The sequence below is a fragment of the Xenopus laevis genome, chromosome 5L (genome assembly GCF_017654675.1).
Source record: "Xenopus laevis strain J_2021 chromosome 5L, Xenopus_laevis_v10.1, whole genome shotgun sequence".
NCBI lineage: Eukaryota > Metazoa > Chordata > Amphibia > Anura > Pipidae > Xenopus > Xenopus laevis.
In genome coordinates this window covers 98,447,952-98,471,876 of record NC_054379.1, presented here as the reverse complement: position 1 = coordinate 98,471,876, position 23,925 = coordinate 98,447,952, and the positions used below count along the sequence as shown (strand labels likewise).

At 33.8% G+C, this 23,925-nt stretch overlaps 1 protein-coding gene across 5 annotated transcripts in view; it reads left to right on the top strand.

Annotated features, from left to right (window-relative positions):
• The window catches only part of LOC108716926 (adhesion G protein-coupled receptor B3), a 490,100-nt gene that overhangs the window by 266,301 nt on the left and 199,874 nt on the right, over positions 1-23,925 (top strand). For all 5 annotated transcript variants that reach the window (XM_018263507.2, XM_041563155.1, XM_041563156.1 and 2 more), the window contains 7 exons: positions 5,971-6,072; positions 6,324-6,430; positions 8,528-8,722; positions 9,793-9,861; positions 12,717-12,825; positions 20,766-20,912; positions 23,235-23,310. In XM_018263507.2, the coding sequence (XP_018118996.2) occupies positions 5,971-6,072; positions 6,324-6,430; positions 8,528-8,722; positions 9,793-9,861; positions 12,717-12,825; positions 20,766-20,912; positions 23,235-23,310 (805 nt within the window). The remainder of the gene's footprint in view (positions 1-5,970; positions 6,073-6,323; positions 6,431-8,527; positions 8,723-9,792; positions 9,862-12,716; positions 12,826-20,765; positions 20,913-23,234; positions 23,311-23,925) is intronic.

Sequence of the window (23,925 nt, the reverse complement as noted above, 5' to 3'; positions counted from 1 at the left end):
AGGCGGTCCTACCTCTTAAATATAAATATATATACATTTTGTGTTGCTGATCCTTTAACCCTCATCCTTTCATGTATCTGGTAAGATGATTTAAACAGTTACTGAGGGTACAACCTATTACTTGCTAAGGAAAGGTCTAAGGAACCATATTTAACTTTTAGGTTTTGTGCATCAAGGATTGGTGCAAATAAAATATATCTGTAAATTTAGATTACCTCTCCTATTTGTCTTCCATTCTACTTTCCAAATTACTGCCTAGTTGCTATGGTACTTAAGCCCCTGACTTTTTTCAATGTAATTTAACATTCTGCCAGCATACTGACATGTTTAAAAAATATTTTTTTTTTATTTAATGACTAAAACTTGTCTATTATTTTATACCACACAAGACCTGGCATAACCTATACAGTCAATGGGACATTGACCTCCTTTCTGAGGTTTATAAAGTGGTGTAAAATGTTGAAGCAAACATTTCCTTCCCAATGAAAAATGTTACACTTATTTCGATTGAATTAAGTGTACTTACATGGCATTAAATGGCAATGTTTGACGAATTCCAAAGCCATTTTTTCTGACTCCCTTATAAATATGTCCTATAATAAGTAAATGTTGTGGAAAGTGGTGGAGAAGGAAAAATTTACTCCTCCTCCCACATCTGCTAATTTTGGTGAACTGAAAAGTTAGACCCATACCTTGTAGGGCCTCTAGACCTCCATGACAGGGGGGGGGGTGTTGATTGAGGCCCACAACTATTAACACATACACACGGCCTTGTCTGTTGTTAATATACTGTAAAGTATAGTTAGTACTATTTACAAGTAGCTTGCAATGGCAAAGGAATATAATAATATACTTACAACCAACCATAAGAGCTATGTTAGTCATGAGGTTTGTTGTTGTAGCGCCCTCAAAGATCAAGTGCTGGCTTCTGTAAAATCTTTACCTTCAGTTTGGGCCCAGATGTCCAGTGACAGAAATATATATCTGTTAATACTTAGTTTTTACCTATTTACATTCGAAATGTCTTGCCTAATTTTACATTTTTTGAAAATATGCTGGATTTACATTGCATTGATAGGTTTACAGTATATTGATAGATTGATAAATAGATATACAGATAGACAGACTAGATAGATAGTTTGTCTCACAGTTCAATAAAATGTGCTGTTCCTGTTATAGGAGAAAGATCAAATTATTTAACATTAATAAGCTTACCGAAGTAAACCACTCTACCAGTTTTTTTGGGTTCTAACATTTTGGGGGTTATTTACTTAACCTCAGTTTTTTCTGGTTGAAGTTTTTTCGGCAGAAACTAAAATTTTTACAGGGAAAATTTTTTTTGAGATTCATTATACCCCAAAGCTGCAAAAATTCAGAATACAAAAATCTGCCATCTCAAACCTGGTCTTGTATAAGCTAATGGGAGATGCCCCTTTTACAATTTGAAGATCCTGATCTGCACTAGGTTTCGTCCGATAATCTGAAAAATTCAGGTTTTTAAGACTATAACCAAAACCAAGTGATTCGGGCATCAAATTAGAAAAGATTGTAAGATTAGTGTTTTTGCTCGATTTTATAGAGTTTTTTTCCCAACCTGAGTTTTTCGAGTTATTTTATTGATCAACACGATAAAATTGTGGATGGGAGTTTGGCTAAGCTTGGTTTAATAAAAATATGAGATCAATTAGTTTTAATAAATAACCCCTTTAATATTGTTGTATTTCTGATCTTTTAAGAACAACCAGCAGCTCATTGATAACATATGTGCACATGCTGCTCTGACTGCATCCAACTCAAAATCCTAGATTGATCAAGGCTTCTGCTGTCAGTGAATTTCACACTTAGTCATTTCTCATATTGCTTTTCTTTTTTATCGTTCAAAAGCAAAAGTTAAAAATTGTAAATTTTCAGTGGCTGAGACTTTTGTTTTCTTTCATTTCAATGTCCACTGCCAAAGGAAAGATGGAGTACTGTAACCATGACAATGTGTAACTCAGTTCTAGACTAGAAATGTAATGGAATTTTCACTCCTGAGAACCTTGGCCATGACAGGAGCTCAGTTATAAATGACATTTTAAAATCTACATTTTGATTAATCAAATGTTAGGACAACATTTTTAGCTTTAGAGAATTTTTAAGAAGTAGCGCTGTGGTTTTAATTGTTAATGTGTTCTAAACATGTTTATTTTTACCATTCAAATAATGTACAGAAAAGCCAAATATGAACTTGCTGATTGGGTGTAGCACAATATGTTTTTCTGTCAATGGAAACTAGTCATTTTAACTTCACAGTATTCACATGTAATGACTCACCAAGTGCATAATTTCGTTTACATTATGATTAGCGTATATTTTCTATTCATATTGTTTTTTCTAGGATCTTTATACATTTTTATGGTATGAATGCTCAATAAGAGCTAAGGGATAACAAGAGCTCATTAGAAGTACTAAATAATACTGTCCTTTATCATTTCTCTAATTTCTCACCACATTTCGGGGCCGATATTTTTTGCATGTTAAATAATTGGCTAATACATTCAATAGCGTTACATAGATAAAAGGAAAGTGCAAATGCATGAAAGAATCACAGCATTACGTAAAAACAAAATTGCTATATGAGTTGCAAATGTGTGCAGTCACTAATATAAGTGCATAAATGGAACCATAAATATCAGTTCACTGTAAACTTCTGTAGGGTTTATTTACAATGGGGGTCAAGCTGCAAAGAGCAAAATGCTGATCCCCCCCTTCAAAATGCATCTTCACACCCCTACTAACCACAAATTGCTGTGCTCCTTGAATGGATCACGAATAATTGCACCCATTTCTGTATGTAGTGTTGGTATATGAAAGGCATGGCACATGGGCAGGATTTGGGCATCGCCTTGATATCTTGCACACAAGGAGATATGACACTCACAGTAAAGGAAATCCCTGGAGCTACTGTATAAACACAGGGTTTGCATGACAAGGGATGCGAATGATCAGCGGACAGATTACACTTGTTTATGTTTAAACATTGGCAGAAATAGATGTAACTGTGATTTTAAAAGACAGAGAAAGGAGGTTCATTGATACACACACCACTACTGCTTGTGCTAGATGACAGTAATTTTCAAAATACACCAATTAATAGTGCCGCTCCTGCAGAATTCTGCACTGAAATCTGTTTTTTAACAGAGAAAACAGGTTTTTTAATATTTAATTTTGAAATTTGGCATGGGGCTGGATGTATTGTCAGTTTCCCAGGAGCCATCAGGTCATGTGACTTGTGCTCTGATAAACTTCAGTCACTCTTAACTGCCTCAGTACCTTCCCAGCAGCCCATCAGCAGAACAATGGACAGCTAACCAGTTACCCGACATCTCTGCTGAAGGATTTGTTTGCATTGCTAAAAGTTCTCCCAACCCCCCCCCAGTGATAGACATGAGAATAGCATCAAAGCAAATACAACCTGGTATAATACAATGGGAAGGGGAGAAGCAATAATTGTCTCAAAGCAGTTTCATCCTGAAGTGCTGGCTTCTTCTCAAAACTCAAATCTGGCACAATGCACTGAGAATACAATTTTAAATAGTAGAGTAAATTATTTGCAATGTAAACAGTGTAATTTCAAAATAAAAAGTAAATCATAAAAATCATGTCAGAATCTCTTTAACAAGTCAGATATGTAAAATGAGTAATAGAGACAAAAATACAGGCTGTCACTGCAACTAATAGACATGGAATACTATCCTATTAACTAAAACAGAAATATGTAAAGAAATTATGATTTTATTTTTTTTCCCCGATCCGATTTATTCGTTATTTTATTAATAGTTACATACAGTAGTTACATAGTTAAATCGGGTTGAAAAAAGACAAAGTCCATCAAGTTTAACCCCTCCAAATGAAAACCCAGCATCCATACACACACACACCCCTCCATACCTTCATATAAATTATATATATCTAAATCTATACAAACTATAGAGTTAAGTATCACAATAGCCTTTGATATTATGTCTGTCCAAGAAATCATCCCAGCCATTCATAAAGGCATTAACTGAATCAGCATCACAACATCCCCCGGCAGTATATTCCACATCCTCACTGACCTCACTGTGAAGAACCCCCTACGTTGCTTCAAATGAAAGTTCTTTTCTTCTAGTCTGAAGGGGTGGCCTCTGGTACGGTGATCCACTTTATGGGTAAAAAGGTCCCCTGCCATTTGTCTATAATGTCCTCTAATGTACTTGTAAAGTGTAATCATGTCCCCTCGCAAGCGCCTTTTTTTCAGAGAAAACAACTCCAACCTTGACAGTCTACCCTCATAATTTAAGTCTTCCGTCCCTCTAACCAATTTAGTTGCACGTCTCTGCACTCTCTCCAGCTCATTTATATCCCTTTTAAGGACTGGAGTCCAAAACTGCACTGCATACTCCAGATGAGGCCTTACCAGCAACCAATAAAGAGACATAATAATGTTTTCATCCCTTGAGTTAATGCCCTTTTTATGCAAGACAGAACTTTATTTGCTTTAGTGGCCACAGAATGACACTGCACAATATTAGACAACTTGTTATCTACAAAAACCCCTAGATCCTTCTTAGTTAAGGAAACTCCCAACAAACTGCCATTTAGTGTATAATTTGCATTTATAATATTTTTGCCAAAGTGCATAACCTTGCTTTTATCATCATTGAACCTCAAAATCATGTAAATCAATGTTATAAGCTGAGGTACCTGACTGCCTTTGGACCAACAATGAGGGGCTTGAGTAATAAAAAGACAATTAAGGGCTATTGGAAATAGGACAATTTGTACAATTACCAGGTAATAAGTAAGTATAGTTAATATAGGTATGGGTATATAGAATTTTAATTAAAAGTAGGGAGGGGTGTGTGTATGGATGCTGGGTTTTCATTTGGAGGGGTTGAACTTGATGGACTTTGTCTTTTTTCAACCCAATTTAACTATGTAACTATGTAACTATAGTGGACCTTTGTTGTCCTCATCTTTGCAACATTGTTGTTGCAAACAGGATATCATGAAATGTATTTGTAAATATATTTTCTGTTTAGTAATAAAGCTTTACTGATGCAGAGAATACATTTTATAGTGTTCTCATGTGAAAAACCCATTAATTTCATTTTGAATTGATTATGGAGATTGCCTGTACCCCGTGAGGAGTAAAAAGAAACAAGACTCTCCTAAAAATGCCTGAATTGGAATCCTCAGTGTGAACAAAGCAGACTGAAAGGGCTTTTATTTTTATGAGATGATGCTACTGTAGACATTTCTATTTTCTTTGATGGTGTGTCAGGAACTGAAACTGAAAAAAAAAAATAGGCTATATATTTAAAATACAGTTATTTGCATAATTGTATCTACTTGTGCATACTGCTAAGAAATTGTCATTCTGTTTATAATAATATATTTAGCCTTTGGTTTCTCAGGGGGACTGTTTAACAGCCAAAATGTATAGAATCTGTTAAAGCGCTTTACTTTGTACCACCCAATCAACATCAATTTGTGAATAATTACTGCCATTACTTAATTATTGCCATGAGGCTTCTTACACCTCACTTGCTTTTCTCTGAAAATACAATGTACTGAACAGGTCTTACAGTTGTGCCTTTGCAAGCTAGTTATTTTGTGAGTATCTCAATGAAATAAATATAGCTGTTTTTTTTCTTCTTTTTAATAAAACCAGGAGGATTTTAAATTGGTACAATAAGCTAAAACCATGCTCCTATCTCTATACCACATGTACTGTTGGAATATTATTATTTTTTAAGAAGGTGAGAAATTGCTGGTTAGGCTGTTTTCGTCATTTTTTTTCGCCTTGTGATCCAAAGGGAGAAAAAGAAAACAAACATTTATGATCACTCAGGTTCTTTCCTTGGGCATGTTGAAAACTGAGTAGCGTGACAAATAATGTCAGAATTGTAAATGTGTATTTAATATAAATCTCACTCTTATTCACAGCTCCTTATGAAATCTGCCCTGAGGATTATTTGATGTCTATGGTATGGAAAAGAACCCCAGCTGGAGATCTGGCATTCAATCGATGTCCTCTGAACGCCACGGGTAAATGCTTCCCTAAACAAAAATATATAAAGCTTTATTTAATGTGCAAACAGTTTTATTTGCTTCTTGCAGCCTTGCTATGTTTATGATTCTATTTAAGAAAAAAATCTTTTTTATAAACTGAGCAAATCATATCAAGATAGATTACAATATGGAGCAGAATCATTTCTCTGAGGTTGTGCTGTATACGTGCTAGCTCAGCATTGCCGGTGAATCTAACAAATAATTTCTGCATTTTGTTTGTCTCATAGGCACCACTAGTAGACGCTGTTCACTCAATCTTCATGGAGTAGCCTTCTGGGAGCAGCCAAGCTTTGCAAGATGCATATCAGCTGAATACAGACACGTGCAGCTTTCAGTAGGTGCAAAGCCAGCTTCTGCTCTTGTTATGCTTATTTCACATTTATGCAACTGTGCAAAGGAAGAAAAAAAAAATCTGTGATCCCTTTTTATCTACTGAGAAATGATACGGACCATTCAAAGGATGGAAAAACAGGCTTACCTATGTACATAGCTGTATATTGTTTTGATTTCTGAAAGCTTTTATTTGTCATGTCAAATTCCCCAGAGCAAGAAATGTTTTAAAAGCAGACTATTAAATTCACTGAAAAAGGATTACTTTTTTTTTAAAATATGATTGTGATACATATATTTTGCCTTTTTTATCGGAAAAGATGTGAAACATTAAGGTCACATCATACCTTGCCTTGTGTTGCTCTAATGCACAGGGTGAAAATATCTTTTCTGAAACCTATGGTGTCAGTGGATCACATTCCATACAATATATTGCTCTTCTGTTATGGTCCTCTCTGCCCCTAGAGCTGACATTTTAAAAAGGTTGATGCCACAAGTAGGTTGCCACAGGTAGATGCTATACTACTGCACAGCTGAGATAGTGCTATACCTGTTGCACCCTGGCATAACAATATTTAATAAATTTAAAGGAATCAGTTTTATAAAGAGTGTTATTCAGTAACTGCAGTGGGGACATATGTAAGCATTATCAACCCCTTTTTCTCTGTAATAATAAAACAGTACTTTGTACTTGATCATAAGTAAGATATAATTAATTCTGATTGGTAGCAAATCCTATTTAGTTTATATAATGTTTATTTAATGTTTTAGTAGGCTTAAAATATAGTCATCCAACTTACGGAAAGATCCCTTATCTGGAAAACCCCACTTCTCAAACATTCTGAATAACAGATCCTATACCTGTTTAAGAGAATGGAGGAATGTAATAAAAGTTACATAGGTGACCATAGGTCACAAAAAAGATAAGATAATAAAAAGTCTAATTTCCCAATGCTATACTCTGCCTTAAACTGTTATTGCATTGCGAATTTTAATTGTGCATAGCTAGTTTTAATTGCACATTGCCCACTTTTAAAAAGTGCTTGAAGGTGTCATAATCTTTTGGAGCAAACATAACAACTTTTTCAGTAGAAGGTTTTATTACATTCACTGTGCACCGTCGCTAATTAAAATTTGCAAACCTTCTTCCACTGTCGGAAGTGGTCGCTAAACAGTTTCCGGGATCGCAAAACCAATTTTAAAAAAAAATTCATTCGTGCAAAGGCAAATATGTTCACACAAAGGCATAACTTTTCGAATTTTTTTTCCGTAACCGACTTTTAAATTAACTGTTCTCTTTCTGAGAGAAAATAAATGTAACATTTTCAGTTCAGGAACAAATAATATGAGGGGCAATGTAATTAAAATTGCAAGCGATGCAAATCGCATTTTTGTGCATCCATTTCAGCACTCCCTGCAGTTAACCCCTCCATTAATAGTCATGGTTAATGATTGAGTTAATGTAAAGATGACACATCAAAGATAAATTATCAACATTAAGGAGGTTTGTTGCATGTATGCATGACGCTGCACACCTTGCTGTGGCCATAATTCCTGGAATAGAATCTTATTGCATTGGGCGTTGGGTAAATTGCATAATGTACTGCAACATTTCGTTAAAAAATCTTCATTACTAAAATGTCAAATTTCACTAGTATAGCTTGTCTTAATAATGTCATCGAAATGTAACCCATGGGCCATGATTTTTGATATCAAGCAATCCTATCCAACAGTCACAAACAGCAGAAAATACCTGTACTAGAAGAATAAGTATGTGATTCTGGGTCAATGGATTGGACCAGATGGTGAATGTTATTAATAATTAGTTAAGGTATCCAGTGCAAGCTATATTTGAAGCTACTGTATTATCACACTGAGATGTATATTTTCTTGGTTTTTATACTTAATTATCTAACCTTATTGTAATAGAGAGGTGTTAATTAGAAATTGAGAAATCTAGGTATACCTTTGTATGTGCATAGGTGTATGTGTGTGGATAGCTAGATAGCTAGATATATTCATAGATGATATAGATAGATATAGATAGCTATACACACTTGTATATACTGATCTATATGCTATATGCATTTGAACATTACAGATTAAAGAGCATCTTGCTAAGGGTCAACGCATGTTAGCAGCAGAGGGGATGTCTCAGGTGACCAAAACTCTACTGGATTTAACTCAGAGGAAGCATTTTTATGCGGGGGATCTTCTGATCTCAGTGGAAATCCTTAGAAATGTCACAGACACTTTCAAAAGAGCAAGCTATATCCCTGCCTCTGATGGAGTACAGGTAAGAGATATAAAACAATCGCGTTGGACTTACAATAAAATCAGGAGTGTGTTTCCTGAAACCTTCTGTGAAGTCTAAGTTGCCTTTTTTTTTTTGCCTGTTTTTATTCACTGCTTTGAAATTATTCATTTTATATTTGCACTTTATTGCTTTTTGAGTACCATTTAAAGTTATAAACATTTTTACGAGTTTTAGACTTTTTTAATGATGACATTTTGCTTTAGTGGCTTCAGATTAAAATCAATTCCATCTGTAAGGAATGATGCTGTCTTTAAAAATATATACTGATAGGAAATAAAATTATAATGTTTTGTATACAGAATAATGAAATCATTTATCTTTATGTTACCAATTGCTGCTCACAGCACAAAACTCTTTTACCCAGAGAGCATTTCAATGACTTCACACATCACATGCTATATAACTAGTGAGACACTTGAAATTGTACTACAAAAATCTTGTTAAATAGTTCTCTGTGTACCCATTTAAATGGGCTTGTCTCTAGGTACATTTTAACAGATGCTTTGTGAAATATCAGTCTCTTACTCATTATGCTCCAGTGTTTTACAGTTCTTTACATTTCTCATTAACCTGCATGTAATAAAATATGTTTATAAAGAAGACAGGGGAGTAGTATTGTATACACTTGGTGTTACATAAATGCACTGTAAGTACACGAAAGATGCTAACAGCGATTTGCTTCTGGAAAGAAATTTTTGAAATTCTCAAGCTGGGCTCATTCCAAAGAAATTCAGTTAGCAAGAACATGATATAAATGCAGTGCTAATGTCAGAAAGGAAAAAGCCAAGGACAAGTGAATCCTATGGACATGGAAATTGACTGATTGAATGACAAATGATGAAGTGAAATACAAGTGATTCTACTATCAGAACTCGAGCGGACAGGGTTCATTTTTTATCACTTTCTAAACAAGGATACTGTTTTCCAACCTACTGTATATGATGAATTTTAAGATGGAAACACTTTTGATGACACTAATAACTCCTCATCTGTTTGTCTTATTCACATGTTTAAGTCTTACAATTAAACTGCTCCATTTTATTTTTCAGAACTTCTTTCAGGTAGTAAGCAATCTCCTTGATGAAGAAAACAAAGAAAAATGGGAAGATGCACAACAGGTAAAACATATGGTGTTCTGTATTAAGAAAAGGATGTACTTTTTAAGAACAATTATAGTATTATATAATTACAGTGCACAGATAATTATTCATAATAAGAGGCAACCCTTCTGGGTACCTCCAGCATTTTAGGGGAAAAGAAGATAATAGATTTTAGGATAATTAGTGATGGGCGAATTTATTCGCCAGGCGCGAATTTTCGTACAATATTCTGTGTGTATGGCGGGAAAAGAGCCGACCAATATCGTCAGAAGATTTGGATAACAGTCGATTTGTCGATCAGGCAGGACGGAAAATTTTGATCGGGTGCACCCAAACATTGCCCATTGTTAGTGCTGAATCGTCAGATACAGGTAGAATTCTATTGTTTCTATCTGTATATCTGACGATTCACCTCTACACTTGTGTATTGAAACAAACAATCTTTCTTAGAAGGATCTTTTCGAAAAAAGATCGTAATTGTTACTTCTATGGTCACCTTTAATCACCTACAGAAATAGAGAGGGGATGCTCACTCAATGAAGAAAAATAATACTTAAAAATAAAATAAACAAAGGTGGTATTTAATTTTTCTTTTCTTTTATGTAATATATAGCAGACAAATATACATCAGACAAATTGGTATATCATGCACAACAGTATCAGCATAAACATATATATACCACCAAGTTACAAGATCAAGGAAAAAAGGGACAAATCACAGGGAGCAGATACACTTGCCAAAAATGAGAACACCCCAACGTTTCGGCACTACAGCCTTTGTCAAGGGGAATTCTGATGTGTCACCAAGCTCTCTAAAGTATAAATACCCCATTCAATTAGACTCAATTCAATTAATCACTTACCAGAGAAAGTTTTGACATTTAGCTTGGCCTTTGAACAGACACTAGTTTGAGGATATGAATAATTCTAGTAGGATTTACAGTTAGATTCAAACCAGTGACGATTCCCATGATTCTTAATGGAATATTTTCATAATTGGCAATGATTTTTGGCAGCCTTTTGGGTTGGTTTTATACAATATATATAGGCTATGGGCAGTGATAAGGAAGGTTGCAGGCAACCAGATGTGCAATGATGTATGCTTTGTGTTCACAAAGGTATTACATTTTTTTCATCTTCTGGTACATTATCTTTTTATTAGTTCTGTTCTGTTATACCTATAAATAATTATCATTTTATTTAAGATCATTGCCTCCACAAATATTTGTTGTGCCAGTTATAATTAGTGGTGACAATTCATTTATTTAAAACAAATGTATTATGTTTTTGCTAAATCACCTAATCAAAGCTAAATGTAAAAAAATAGCATTTGTATAAATGACATCTCTAATCTTGGTCAGTTTTGTGTGTCTTTAATTATAATGTCCTTAAGGCCAGCTTTATGTTCGCCACTAAGACCAATAGTACACCTGAATGTTTCTCTCTGCTGTGATCCCCAGTAAGTCAGTCATCAAATAATAGTTAAAGAGGGTCTACTTTAGCTGCAGTATTTTAAATGTAGTGGTTTTCTTGTCTAGTGCTCTAGCATTAGTACAGTCTTTGAACATTACAATGTATTAAACATAATAATGTATTTAAAATATAGTACAGTGAAGTATAAAAGCCTCCATATATCTCTGCATTATCACATAGTTTCATAATGAGCAATAATGTACAGTCATGGGGTTATTTATCAAAGTCTGAATTTATTTCAGTATTTTCTGATACAAACTCAAATCAAATCTGTGTTTTTTTATGCTTATTTATTATTATATTTTCCAGAAAATGCGGGACAAAATCCAATTTTAATGATTTTTTCATAATTTTCACCTGAAAACTGTACGAAAAACAAAAAATCATTGGGACTTCTCCCATTGACTTATATGCAACCTCGACAGGTCTGAGATGCTGGATTTTCAGATTCTGACTTTTCAGAAATCACAAATTTTTCAGGATTTTTGCATTCAGAGTTTAGTAAATAACCCCCTCAATAAATAAAAGAAGAATCTCATAAAAAAGACTCATTGCTCAATGAAAGATGGATTTGTGGCATTATTAAGATTGAGATAAACTAATGAGTTTATGGTGAGATATCGATACTCTTTTTAAATAAGTAGGTGACATGTATACTCCATCAGCTACTGATAAACAAAATGGCCATTGTGTCTAGAAATGGAGTTGATGGCTTAATGATCCTGCTACAAATACACATTAGAAATCAGAAAAACACAAACAACAACTTTTATTAATGAGCCATACTTGATAGCCTACAGAGTTCTTAACAATACTGAAAGTAAATGAAACATTTCTACTGTAGTTTGGATTATGAATTGCTGTATCTGCATTGCTTCGTGCAAGAAAAATGTTTTCTATCAAGGGCAGCTGCACAGGCTAGTACATTTTCAAATTAATTCTTAGTGTGATTAACCAGTAATTATGGTTTAAAAATGGATCAGATGTATGGCAGCACCCAATTTCCTACAATGCTGCAATAGTGCAGCTGTCAGAAAAGTTGCTGTTAAGATTTCAGATGAAGCAGACATTGAATAGTCATAGAAACCTTAAAAATGCATTAGTGTATCACTAACATACATCTGAGTGTGTTATAGAGTAAATAGATATAGCAAATATATAGATATAGAAGGTTAATTATGATTCTACATTTGCTTTTTAACTCTTCACTTTTTAGAGACTGTGGACAAATGTATTATATTTAAAGGCTACTTTTCCTGTAAGCTTGTTGCACTGCTCATAGCCACACTGCTAAAGATTGAGTAAATACCTCTATTTAATATTGATATTTTATATGTGTAGCCATTTTATTGATTATGTAATCCAGAGCTTGCAATTGCTTCTGTAATTTGTCATTTTAGATTTACCCTGGTTCTGTGGAGTTGATGCAGGTGATTGAAGATTTTATACACATTGTTGGCATGGGAATGATGGACTTTCAAAATTCATACCTCACAACAGGAAATGTAGGTAAGAAATCATGTATTCTTTTCTAAAGAATTGATAGCTTGTACTGGATTGGACAAATCTATTGGAACTGCCGAGAAGATCACAAGTATGGCTTTTTAATGTCTGCTAGAAAAGGTAAACTGAGAGCCACACAAAAAAAAATTTTCAATGTACAAAAAGATTTATTACTTGTTGGGCCAGTATTCAGAACATGAGAAACGAGTAAATATATGTTATTTATACAGCTAATGCTATGTGATGCTTCTTTTAAAAACTAAAGAAGAGGCTAAAATAATATAAAAGGGACATCCATGTACTTTTTAATGTCATGTTTTTTTTCATAATTCTTTCTTAGCTTGAAAATGATCCAAGAAAAACATTTGTCTGATGAGCACCTTTTTATGTTTGTATTATCAGCAATACTTCTACTTCTATTTAGACCTTTACTTGTTTGTTTAAAGGAACTATTCAGAAAGCAAAGTTGCTCAGTACACATACGTTGGGGTTGATGTATTCATTTAAGGGTTGCAGCTTACAGTTTATGGACCCTATAACATTTACACACACTGTTTCCAAATTTATCAGAAACCAGTTAACCTGCCAGATCTTTATAGGACATGTGGAGACCTATTTATCAGCAGTCTCATTTTAGCGTTTTTTGAAACCACTTCTAAACTCACTTGAAAACCATGAACGTCATGACATTTTTTTAAAAGATCCGAATAAAAAAGTACTAACAGAAAATAGCACTGAACAATCTAAAAAAAATAGTTTTGGGACAATTCCTAGTGAAAAAAAATCTCAAAACGTCTAAAGGTCCAAATTGATTAAAAAATGGTCTAGTAGGATTAGGGCAGCTCCTATTGACTTCCATAGAAGTATTTATTTTTAGAGCATTTAAGAAAAATAGGAAAACCACAAATTTTTTGATATTTCTAACGTAACCCCCTAATGTATGGATATCAGTTAATGAACCTTACAATCTAGTAATAAATTCACAGGTTGTCACAAGGAGCACCCCAATATAAAAATGCTGTTGTTTTGGCTTTTTCTAGTAAACACAATACAGGTATAGGATCCCTTATCCGGAAACCCAATATCCAGAAAGCTCCTAATAGACTCCATTTTATCCAAATAATCCAAATTTTTTAAAAATGATTACCTTTTTCTCTGTAATATTAAAACAGTACATTGTACTTGATCCAAACTAAGATATAATTCATCCTTATTGGAAGCAAAACCAGCCTATTGGGTTTATTTAATGTTTATATTAATTTCTAGTAGACTTAAGGCATGAAGACCCAAATTATGGAAAGATCCGTTATCCGGAAAACCTCAGGTCCCGAGCATTCTGGATAACAGGTCCCATACCTGTGTAATTCTCCAGAAAATTCTTATGCATTCTGGTGACTTTTTAGGTTTAGGGTTCAAAGTTGTTTGAAGTTGCTAAAATCAAGTTAATTTTCTCTTCTGGATATTTGTCTAGCAAGGGGCATGCTCTTGTCTTGGGGCATGATCTTCTAAATGTTCTAGACAGTACCAGTGTGCCCTGGGGCAGTTCATTACATACCTTATGTTAGTCCTGTGCAACACTTTATTCATTAACCCTGCTACAGTTTAGCTATGAAACCCTGCACAGATACTGTATTCTTAACTAGACATATATGTGCTTAATAACAGAAGAAAGAGCAAATGGGTGACGTGGTGCAGAGATTTGCACATTGTGGCAACTTTGTGGTATTTTTCAAAGTTTTCAATTTCCTTGGTGTGATGATGCTTAAAATTGTGAAAAAATAAGGCTGGTGCTGATCAATTTTTGTGTGGTGTGCCATAGGAGCTTGTGTGTGTATAAAGAGAAAGTACATTGCATTATTTTAAAGAAATAAACATACAAACTTAATTCCACTGAAGTCCATAATGGTTCAGTAGGTCAGTCAGTAATTTTGCATTTGTCTTGATAAAGGTCACAGGATGTTAACCTGGGAAATAACCAAGCTCTGTTCTTTCACAATTATGAGTGTCTCCGATGCCTTCTGCCAGTCACTAACTCATTCTGGACCCATGGGCATTTATTTGATATTGACTTTCTTCTCTTATTTTTTTTTCTTTTCTGCTAGTCTCACCAAAAAGAAATAGCTTTGCTTATTAGCTGTCATTCTTAAAGCACATGAGCTGTGCAACCTGAGCAGCCTCCATGCTTGTAGTGGCATTATTGTAATTAATCCCTATTCCAGTTACTTTGCAGGAGCTGGGATGAACCCTGGTGTTTGCATTGGCACATATAATTTGCCACTGCAAGGATGCACTTACAGTATTTCCAACTAATTAGCATGCAAATAATCTAGCTCATTATACTTATTTCCTATCATAATAACATTTCGTTTTTCTTTTTTAACAGTTCAAAGGGGTACATGAAAATGCATTACTAAGTAATGGAACTTATTCTGTTATAATAACCTTTTAAAGTACATTGGGCTTTAATAATGATCAATGTTTACTATTAGCATTTTGACATCACTAGAGGTGAGAAAATCAATGATTCCAAGTCTTCAATCAGTGTGGATCATGAGCTAAACCACATTTCTGTTATTTCTCTCAAGTAGCATCTATATTGTTTTGGTTCTGGAACCTGCCAATAGTTCTGAATATGTTTGTAAATTGAATTATGACCATTTTATGTGTTTATTACAGATTCTTTTTAAATTTTTGCAGTAAGTGAGAGCTGAACTTTCAGGTTATGGCTACAGGGTGGCTATGGCTACTGTACCTGTATGTCATGTTACTAGTCCTGGTTAATAATTAGCAGTGGCAGTTGCAGGAGTCTATACAGCTGTCAAGGGGCAGTACAAACTGATTTGCTCAGTCTCTATTCCCAATTGGTGGCTTGTGAGCAACATGTTGCTCACCAACCCTTTGGATGTTGCTCAAAGTTGCCTCAAACAAGGTGCTTATTTTTTAGGCTTGGAGGCAAGTTCTGGTTGCATAAAAACCAGGTGTGTTGCCAAATAGAGCCTCCTGTATGCTGCCAGTCAACAAACTGTAGGGGCCACCAAGTAGCTAATCCCAGCTCTTTCTTGGTATCCCCAGGGACTTTTTTCATGCTTGTGTTGCTCCACAACTCTTTTTACACCAGAATATTGCTCATGGGTAAAAAGTTAGGCTTTAGTAAGCTCAATGTACAATGCTGGCCTATAGCATTGATGAAACCATAGGAGGATTTTGTAAAGTACCCAAGTGAGTTCATGTGTCATTTGAGAGATCTGATTAATACATTTGTGATTGTATTGTGAGACTATTCATTATCTTGCCAAAAACGTGACAGATCTGAGATTATATTCTTTGTGAAGGCTTTTTTTTCACAGGGTAGATTCATAGTTCTGCATTCTTCAAACATGGGGTTTTGTAAAAGGAATGTAACGTTTTTTTAAAAAACCATGCAATGTGCAGGGCTTGGCTTAAAAAACTTTACAGATAGGATGCTACCAATATTTATATGTTTTTTTCTTTTTTAAATGTTTTTCAATGCATTTGTGTTTTAAGTGTACATTAATCTATGTAGCATTATCTAGAGAGCATTGATTTTGGTAAATGAGAAATATAAAAGTCGGAAAGACTCCCTCATTTGCAGGAAACTCCCTCTTGGGAAATAAATTGAATTCATTTTTAAAAACAAATAGCTTTGATGGCCCCAATGGAATTTAAGTTACGGTTCCATTAAATAGTAATAGAAAATTGCAGTGTAATGAATGTTACAGAAGTCCCCCACAACAGCCAGAATAATTACTGTATAGGCATACATGGAATTGTTGGGGAGTGATGTATGGATCTTCAGTATCAGGCAGTGTATTTGCAATTGCAATAAGCTTGGTGAGTTATTGCTTCTGTTATTCCAAAGTGATTTTTTTTTCATATATTTCTTTGACTTTTTTAAATTATGTCCTTTCCTGAAACATAAAAGGGATGTGAGCCAGATATTTTATTATCATCTAAAATGACATATTTTTTTTTTGACATTTTGTCAACATGTAGTACTGTATAGCAAAAGTAAACCAAAAGTAAACCATAAATAAACCTAAATATTGTGGATGAACTACAAATGTAGGTGTTGAGACTTAGCATGGCTTTGAAGAATGCACTGAAAAATTGTAGCCAAATTGTAGCCTAATTAGAAATGATTGAATCAGTTATTTTCACTGCTCTATGTACTGGTTTAGGCAAACTATCAACCTATTTCACAAACTACCATTGAAACTTTTCACATTCATAGTATGGCTGAAAATAAGTCAAAAACTCAATGTTTAAAATGTAAACACCAATCCATGAATCCCAATTTTTTAAATAGTTTGCTCGTATCTATACCAAATAACTCCTTTGCTAGGTTTTTGGGTAAATGCTTTTCTTGCATCAATTACTTACTAATCTGAATAGAATTAGATATTACTAGATCACTGTTTTGTGGATTCTTGTCAAAATGTAACAAGAGATTTTAAACCATTTACTGATTTATCTTTCCAGTATGTTATCTTGCTTTAATTGCTGAGGTATCTATTTTTTTTTTTTGCAATTTCTTGTTGTTTTTGGTGAAGTTTTTAAATTACTGGTGTATATTACCTTTTTTTCCATTTGTAAACAAATTTAAAAAAACACCAGAAGCCAATATTTTTCTTGCTATAGCTTTTTCTTTTTGTTTTAAGCAGAGGTGACATTGATTGGCTTGCTTATTGTTGGCTTTCAGTAGTGGATAGTTCATTAACTTAAATTGTTTTCCACAAATGCAACCCATGTGGCATTGTCATATGAAACAAGAAAGACTGTATCCGGTTAGGCTACTGTATCCGGTAAGGTTAAAATTTGCTCTAGGTGCCTTTATTGAAGAGCAGTGAGTGTTTTATCTACACTATTTGTAATAAGTTCAAAACCTATTGCCTTCCATCAATTTCTCTAATAAGTGTTACTGGAAACAACGACCCCAGCTTTTCTTCATTATAAAGAAGCTATGGTAGCAAAATCAGATGAGGTGAAGTGAGTTATTACGACACAATGCCCTAAAGAACATAAGTGAGCTATACTAGGTACAATATCCTTATTTAAAATACCTGACCCTCAGATTTCTTCTCTCACCTTTGCTCCTTTACTACTGCTTTCTGTCTTTCTGCATTTTTGTTATTTTCATTTGGCAGTTTTTTGTTATTTGTTAAATTAGCTAATAAATGTAGCTTGCTACAAGCCACTGAATGTAAATGGATTTCATTTAAATTCATTGCAATAAAAGAAGCCACTCTATCTGGATTTTCAAGAAGTTCCCCCAATTGTTTACATGATTACATTGTTAACCTTAGGCTGAAAATTTCTGTTTTTGTTGGGTTCTCATGCTCACCAGGATTTTGTTAACGTTTAAAAAGGAATACACATTGTAAGTTGTGAGGATCAATGAAAAAAAAAATCGAGTCAGGGTTTGAAAAAGCTTTATCGGGCATGAGAGGCTAATAATTTTGGGCAGGCACCATAGATTATTATTAACAAAAAGTCAACTGAAATGAGGAAGGGTTAGTGTAAGATGTGGCAAATCATGCAGTTTAATATTTGAATCGTAGAGGCCTAATTTTAGTGGTTTTAGAGGTTTTTGAAATCATGACTAAACTTACTTTCTCTACAACCATGAAAGTCATGAAATTTATTAAAAGATTCCAATTTAAAAAGCACTTCTAAAACCTCTAAAAAAAAAGAGTTTTTCTGACAATTCTTAGCAAAAAATGGCCCAACAGAATATGCGCAGCTCCCACTGACTTCGATAGGATGTCAACATCTTTTACCTGGTAAATTATATTATTAGAGTTTTTAAGTGGTTTTTACACTTAATAAATCTAGAAAATTTGGTGTTTAACAAAAATATAGAAAAAAACACAAATTGTTAGAGATTTGTGGAAAAAAGACATTTGTACAAGATACTGTTTTATTATTTCAGAGAGAAAGGAAATCCTTTGTAGATATTTGGATTATTTGATTATAATGACGTCTATGAAAGGCAGCCTTTCCGTAACTCAGAACTTTCTGGATTATGGGTTTCTGGATAACTGTTCCCATACCTGTATAACTATGTCTATTCTGTGTTTTGTTCAGAGGGTAGCAAAGTTTACATTTGATTAACTGGATATATATCTTCATTCTCCACGCTTGTCTTAGATTTAAGGCAACTATACTTCTGATGCTTGTGTCAGAAATACAGGGATTTGTGTCTTGTCAGAGGTTCCAAGGAAGAAAAATGCTAAATCACAACAAGTAATCTAGAACACTCTAGTTTCTCAGTTTCTATTTGTTTACTTAACCCACACAGGTCACACAGTCAGGTTAAAGTCATTCAGCTTTTCAGTGTGCCCCAACTGCCACTCTCATTTTACAATACTATTTTATACTTTTATACCTCTGAATTTGTTGAGGAAAAATGCCTAGTGACACACAGTGCAAATATTGCAATTCATTAAAATATATATTTATTTTATTAATCAAAATAAATGAATTCAGTTTTACTGTAAAATGTTGTTTACTTGTGCAGAATCCTTCAAAACTACAGTACGTTGATTGTGAGCGAGGCTGCTGAAGTATGCAATACTATAATATGCTATGAATGTAATGTACCAGTTGCCATGGAATCAAGCCTTCGTCTTAGGAATTAAAGAAATAGCAAGGGAAATGCCAGTTTTCCGTGAATTAATAAGCACATCCCAAAGTAAAGTTCTTAATAAAGGGCTTACCAAAAATGATTCCCTCAATCCCCCATAGTCTTATTACAGGAGGAGGACATTGCATTATTTTAAACAAATATACTTTGTCCCAGAATGCTTTTGCAGAACGTAGTTGCTCCCATGGTGATAAAGAACATTGGTGAGCTGATGTTGTAATTTACTTGAATTGAACAGCTTGTTACCATGGTATTTCTAGATGCAATATACTGAACTAGCATTTGTATAAGAGCCTGTAGGATTTAACCTCTTTGCTGCTGAATAGATCTGAGGGCTTATACACACGTTCTTATTTCATGTGCTTGGGCCTATACACAGGTTCTAATTTCCATGAACCTTAAATACATTTTATGTCCAATACTTTGTGTATTTTTTCAGATTTTTTTTTCTAAAAACTGCATGGATAATTTTCTAGCATTTCATGCAAATTCAGAATTAATATTGGGGCTGGTAGAATTATGGAACAAACACAAGTACAATGTTTTATATGCATTTATGACACTTCTGAACATGTGCTCTTCCATAAATTATCAGAGTGGTTATAAATGTATATTTGATTGCTAATAAACAGAGTATAATTAAATGTGCATGAAATGCATAACAATTAGCAAATGCATTGTAAACACATTGTAACAGGTTAAAAAGTCATATATGCTCATACATAAATTTTTCATTTGTGTTTCCAAGCATGTGTATGTAGTCTTAAACATGTTTTGCTGCAATGCATTGGAGAAATCTATAGTACATAAGAGTAAATTACAGAATACCAGCAACCATAAAATGAAAATAACATTGAACAATCTAATTTTACTCACTTGGCAAAAAGAGAAACATTCAGATGGCATAACATGGTCAGAATTTATAAGTGGTAGATTTTATTTCTTTTTAGGATCCCCAGTAAAAACTCATTTATAAAGGTTTATTGAAATGACTCAATCGCTACTGATTTATGCACCTTTAGTCGTGGGGTTCTTCATTGAACCACCTCAATTGTTTTAACCCATTGCCAATGTGGCCTTTAAATCTAAAGGTATCCTTGTATCATTATTTCTCAGTTCCTTATACAATTATTATTATTACTCTTTCATAGTTTGAGTAACAATGAGAAACAAAGCTGCATCCCAGAGGTCCATGTCAATATAAAGCTAATTGCATACAGAAATGTAAGTTTATACTAAATAATATGCAACATTGCTTATGGTGTGATTTTTCTCTTTCCAGTGGCTAGCATTCAGAAGCTCCCTGCTTCTTCGGTACTATCAGATATCAGTTTTCCTATGAGAGGCAGGAAAGGCATGGTGGACTGGGCAAGGAACTCTGAAGACAAAGTGGTTATACCGAAAAGTATCTTCACTCCTATACCATCAGGTATTTCTCCTCATATAACACTTTATAACTGATAATTAATGGTTTGAAATTTGAAATATTTTTGATAATTTTCCTGATAATAACAAGATAAAAACCCAGTGGTAAAAGGTACCATGTAGTTTAAATGAATTTGACACTTCAGATAATTTTGCACCATTATAAAGCTCTTCAAGTACTTTGTTTGTGGTTAATGTCATTATTTAAAAAACCTTAGTGTCATACCCATCTTTGTCTAGGCGCCTCCTCTTCCCACCTTTCATGAATGCACCACTGCTGCTAAACGCAGGTAGCACTGTATTTATTGGGGCAGCCACAGGTCTCTGTCCTCTGAACAAGAGTACAGAAACATGTGGCAATTCTAATACCAGAAAGGGAGTGCAAAAAGTGCAAAAAAATAATTGTGCTGGTATTTGGAACTTTTCACACTGCCTTCCTAACCCTAAAAATTACTTTAAAAACTCTCCAGTTCTTTGAAGAAAGTAGGAGGTATCGGTTTACCTCATACTGTTTCAGAGCTTCCCATAAAAGATGATGACTGTGGGGGGCCATGGCGTATTTGACTGCATTCTGTTAATTTACCTCCTCTCTTGAATTTTAGAAGTATCCTGTTTTAAGATATTAATATCATACAATATGGGAACATTGTGTTTGTATCATATGGGGCTTAATTTGCATTGAGAACATTGAGAACAATTGTAAAATCAAATTAGTTCCACAAGATGATTGCCCATACAATTAGAGACTCACCATGCTTAAAGGGATGCTGCCATACGAAAAAAAAAAAAAATCATCTGTTAATAATACTTCTCTGGCAGAATCCTACATTGAAATCCATTTTTCAAAAGAGCAAAGAGATTTTTTTTTTTTTGGGAAATCTGACATTGGGCTAAATATGTCAGTTTCCAGGGTGTCCTCAGTCATGTGACTTGTGCTCTGATAAATTTCAGTCACTCTTTACTGCTGCACTGCAGCTGAAGTGATATAACCCCACTTCCTTTACCCCCCCAGCAGCCTTTTAACAGGACAATGGGAATGTAACAAGATAAAAGCTCCCTAGTAGATATAAGAAGAGCACTCAATGGTAAAAATCCAAGTCCTACTGCCTGTCTTAAAGTTCCACACAGTTCCATAGTGAAGTGATGGCTCTTTCTGAAAGCACATGACCAGGCAACAGGACATAAGATGGCTGCCTACATGCCACTATTACAACAACAAAAATAAATTTATTGGTTCAAGAATAACATTTTAATGTTATTTTAATTTTTTTTCACAATACATTTTGGAGAAACCTGGCAAATTTGTTTGTCACATATCTTTAGGTCAAAAATCACAAACAAAATACATCAAAATGAATAGAGTGAGCTCTCCATTTAATATTTTGTGAATAATGCAGGGAAATAGAATGCATAGGTGAAAAAATGGAAATGCTTGGTTACAATGTAGACAATAGACAGTGGGCTTGAATAGACAGCTAATGTTGTTATTATCAGCTATGCTGGGTTTTCGAATACGATTCTGGGCAGATAAGTAGCATGCTGTACCAGATTGTTTTCTAGTGTTTCACACTCATGGCCCTGAATATAACAATTGTGCAAAGAAAAATGAAAAGGCTAATATAATGAATAAAATGTTTTCACACAAAAAGTATTATTAATTAAATCAATTCACTGGCACATATTACTGCATCCTGCATACAATTGCTTTTTAATTAACAATGAGTTCAAATGCAAAGAGATGATCTCTATCATTACTATGAAGAACATGGCGAGCATAATGCCAGACTGGTGTTGTCCTAAAACATCATACTTAGGGCATTATTTATCAAAGGTCGAATTTTAGAGCTTTGTAAAGTTTTTTATACCTCAATTGAACTCACAACTCAAATTGTTTCTGATTTAAGAAAACACTTGAATGGAAAAAAATTGAATCAGCAAATTTGAGTTGAACAACCCAAAAACTCTAATGAACTGAATTTTCTATAATTAATTGAGTTTTTGAGAGAAACCCACCAAGAAAAAACTTGAACATCATAAAAGCTATTAACATTTTCAAATGGTTCAATTAAAACATGGGTTTTATTTTTAACCCTGAAAAATTCTAGTTTTTTTTTTTTTAACCTGTTTTGACTGAAAAATACCCTTGAAAGGCCATTTTTTGCTTTAAATACAACTCAACCTAATAAATCTACCCCTTAATCCATGACACAAAATATTAAAAAACAAGTATTTCCCACAAATTGTTCCCACTCTGTATAATATGACATGAAATTCCATTTTTTAGAAAGATATTTTCAGTTGAATAAGCTTGATTATTTCCATGCAGATCTTGATGAATCCACAGTGTATGTTCTTGGAGCGGTGTTCTACAAAACCTTGGGAATATTGCTGCCTACTTTGAGGTAAGCACTTTATAGATTAGCTGTCTTATTTATATTTTGACAGATTCTCGTTTGTTTATAAGATACTTCATTAGCTGTACAAAAGCTACAGTTAATGGTTTATATATCTACATGGAGGTGGAATACTTATGGTGCAAAATCAACAGTGGTCAATACAAAGGTTACATGGTTGTTAGAGGTAAAACCTGCCTCTCTTGCTGGAAATTCTTTAAAGCTTGAAAATAGTTGTGTTTTTTTCATTTTAGTTTTATAAATGTTAATTTTAATGTAAGTGAATATCATCTTGATTTATTGGTGTTGAGGAATTGGGACCTTTTTGAGGCATGTGTGTATGAAAGAAACAGTTGAGTTACTTTACAATGTTGTAGGCATTTCTCTATACAATAATATTATAAGATTTTCCAGAGATTTGATGTTTCCTCATACATATTGAGCCACTTTTTTTGGGGTAGGATTCTTCTTCTAACATATTGGCATTTTTTTTAAGTAGAAATTATCTTTTTTCTTAATAACCAAAACTAACTATATATATATATATATATATATATATATATATATATATATATATATATATATATATATATATATAAATATCCCAACAGGGTCGCACTCATG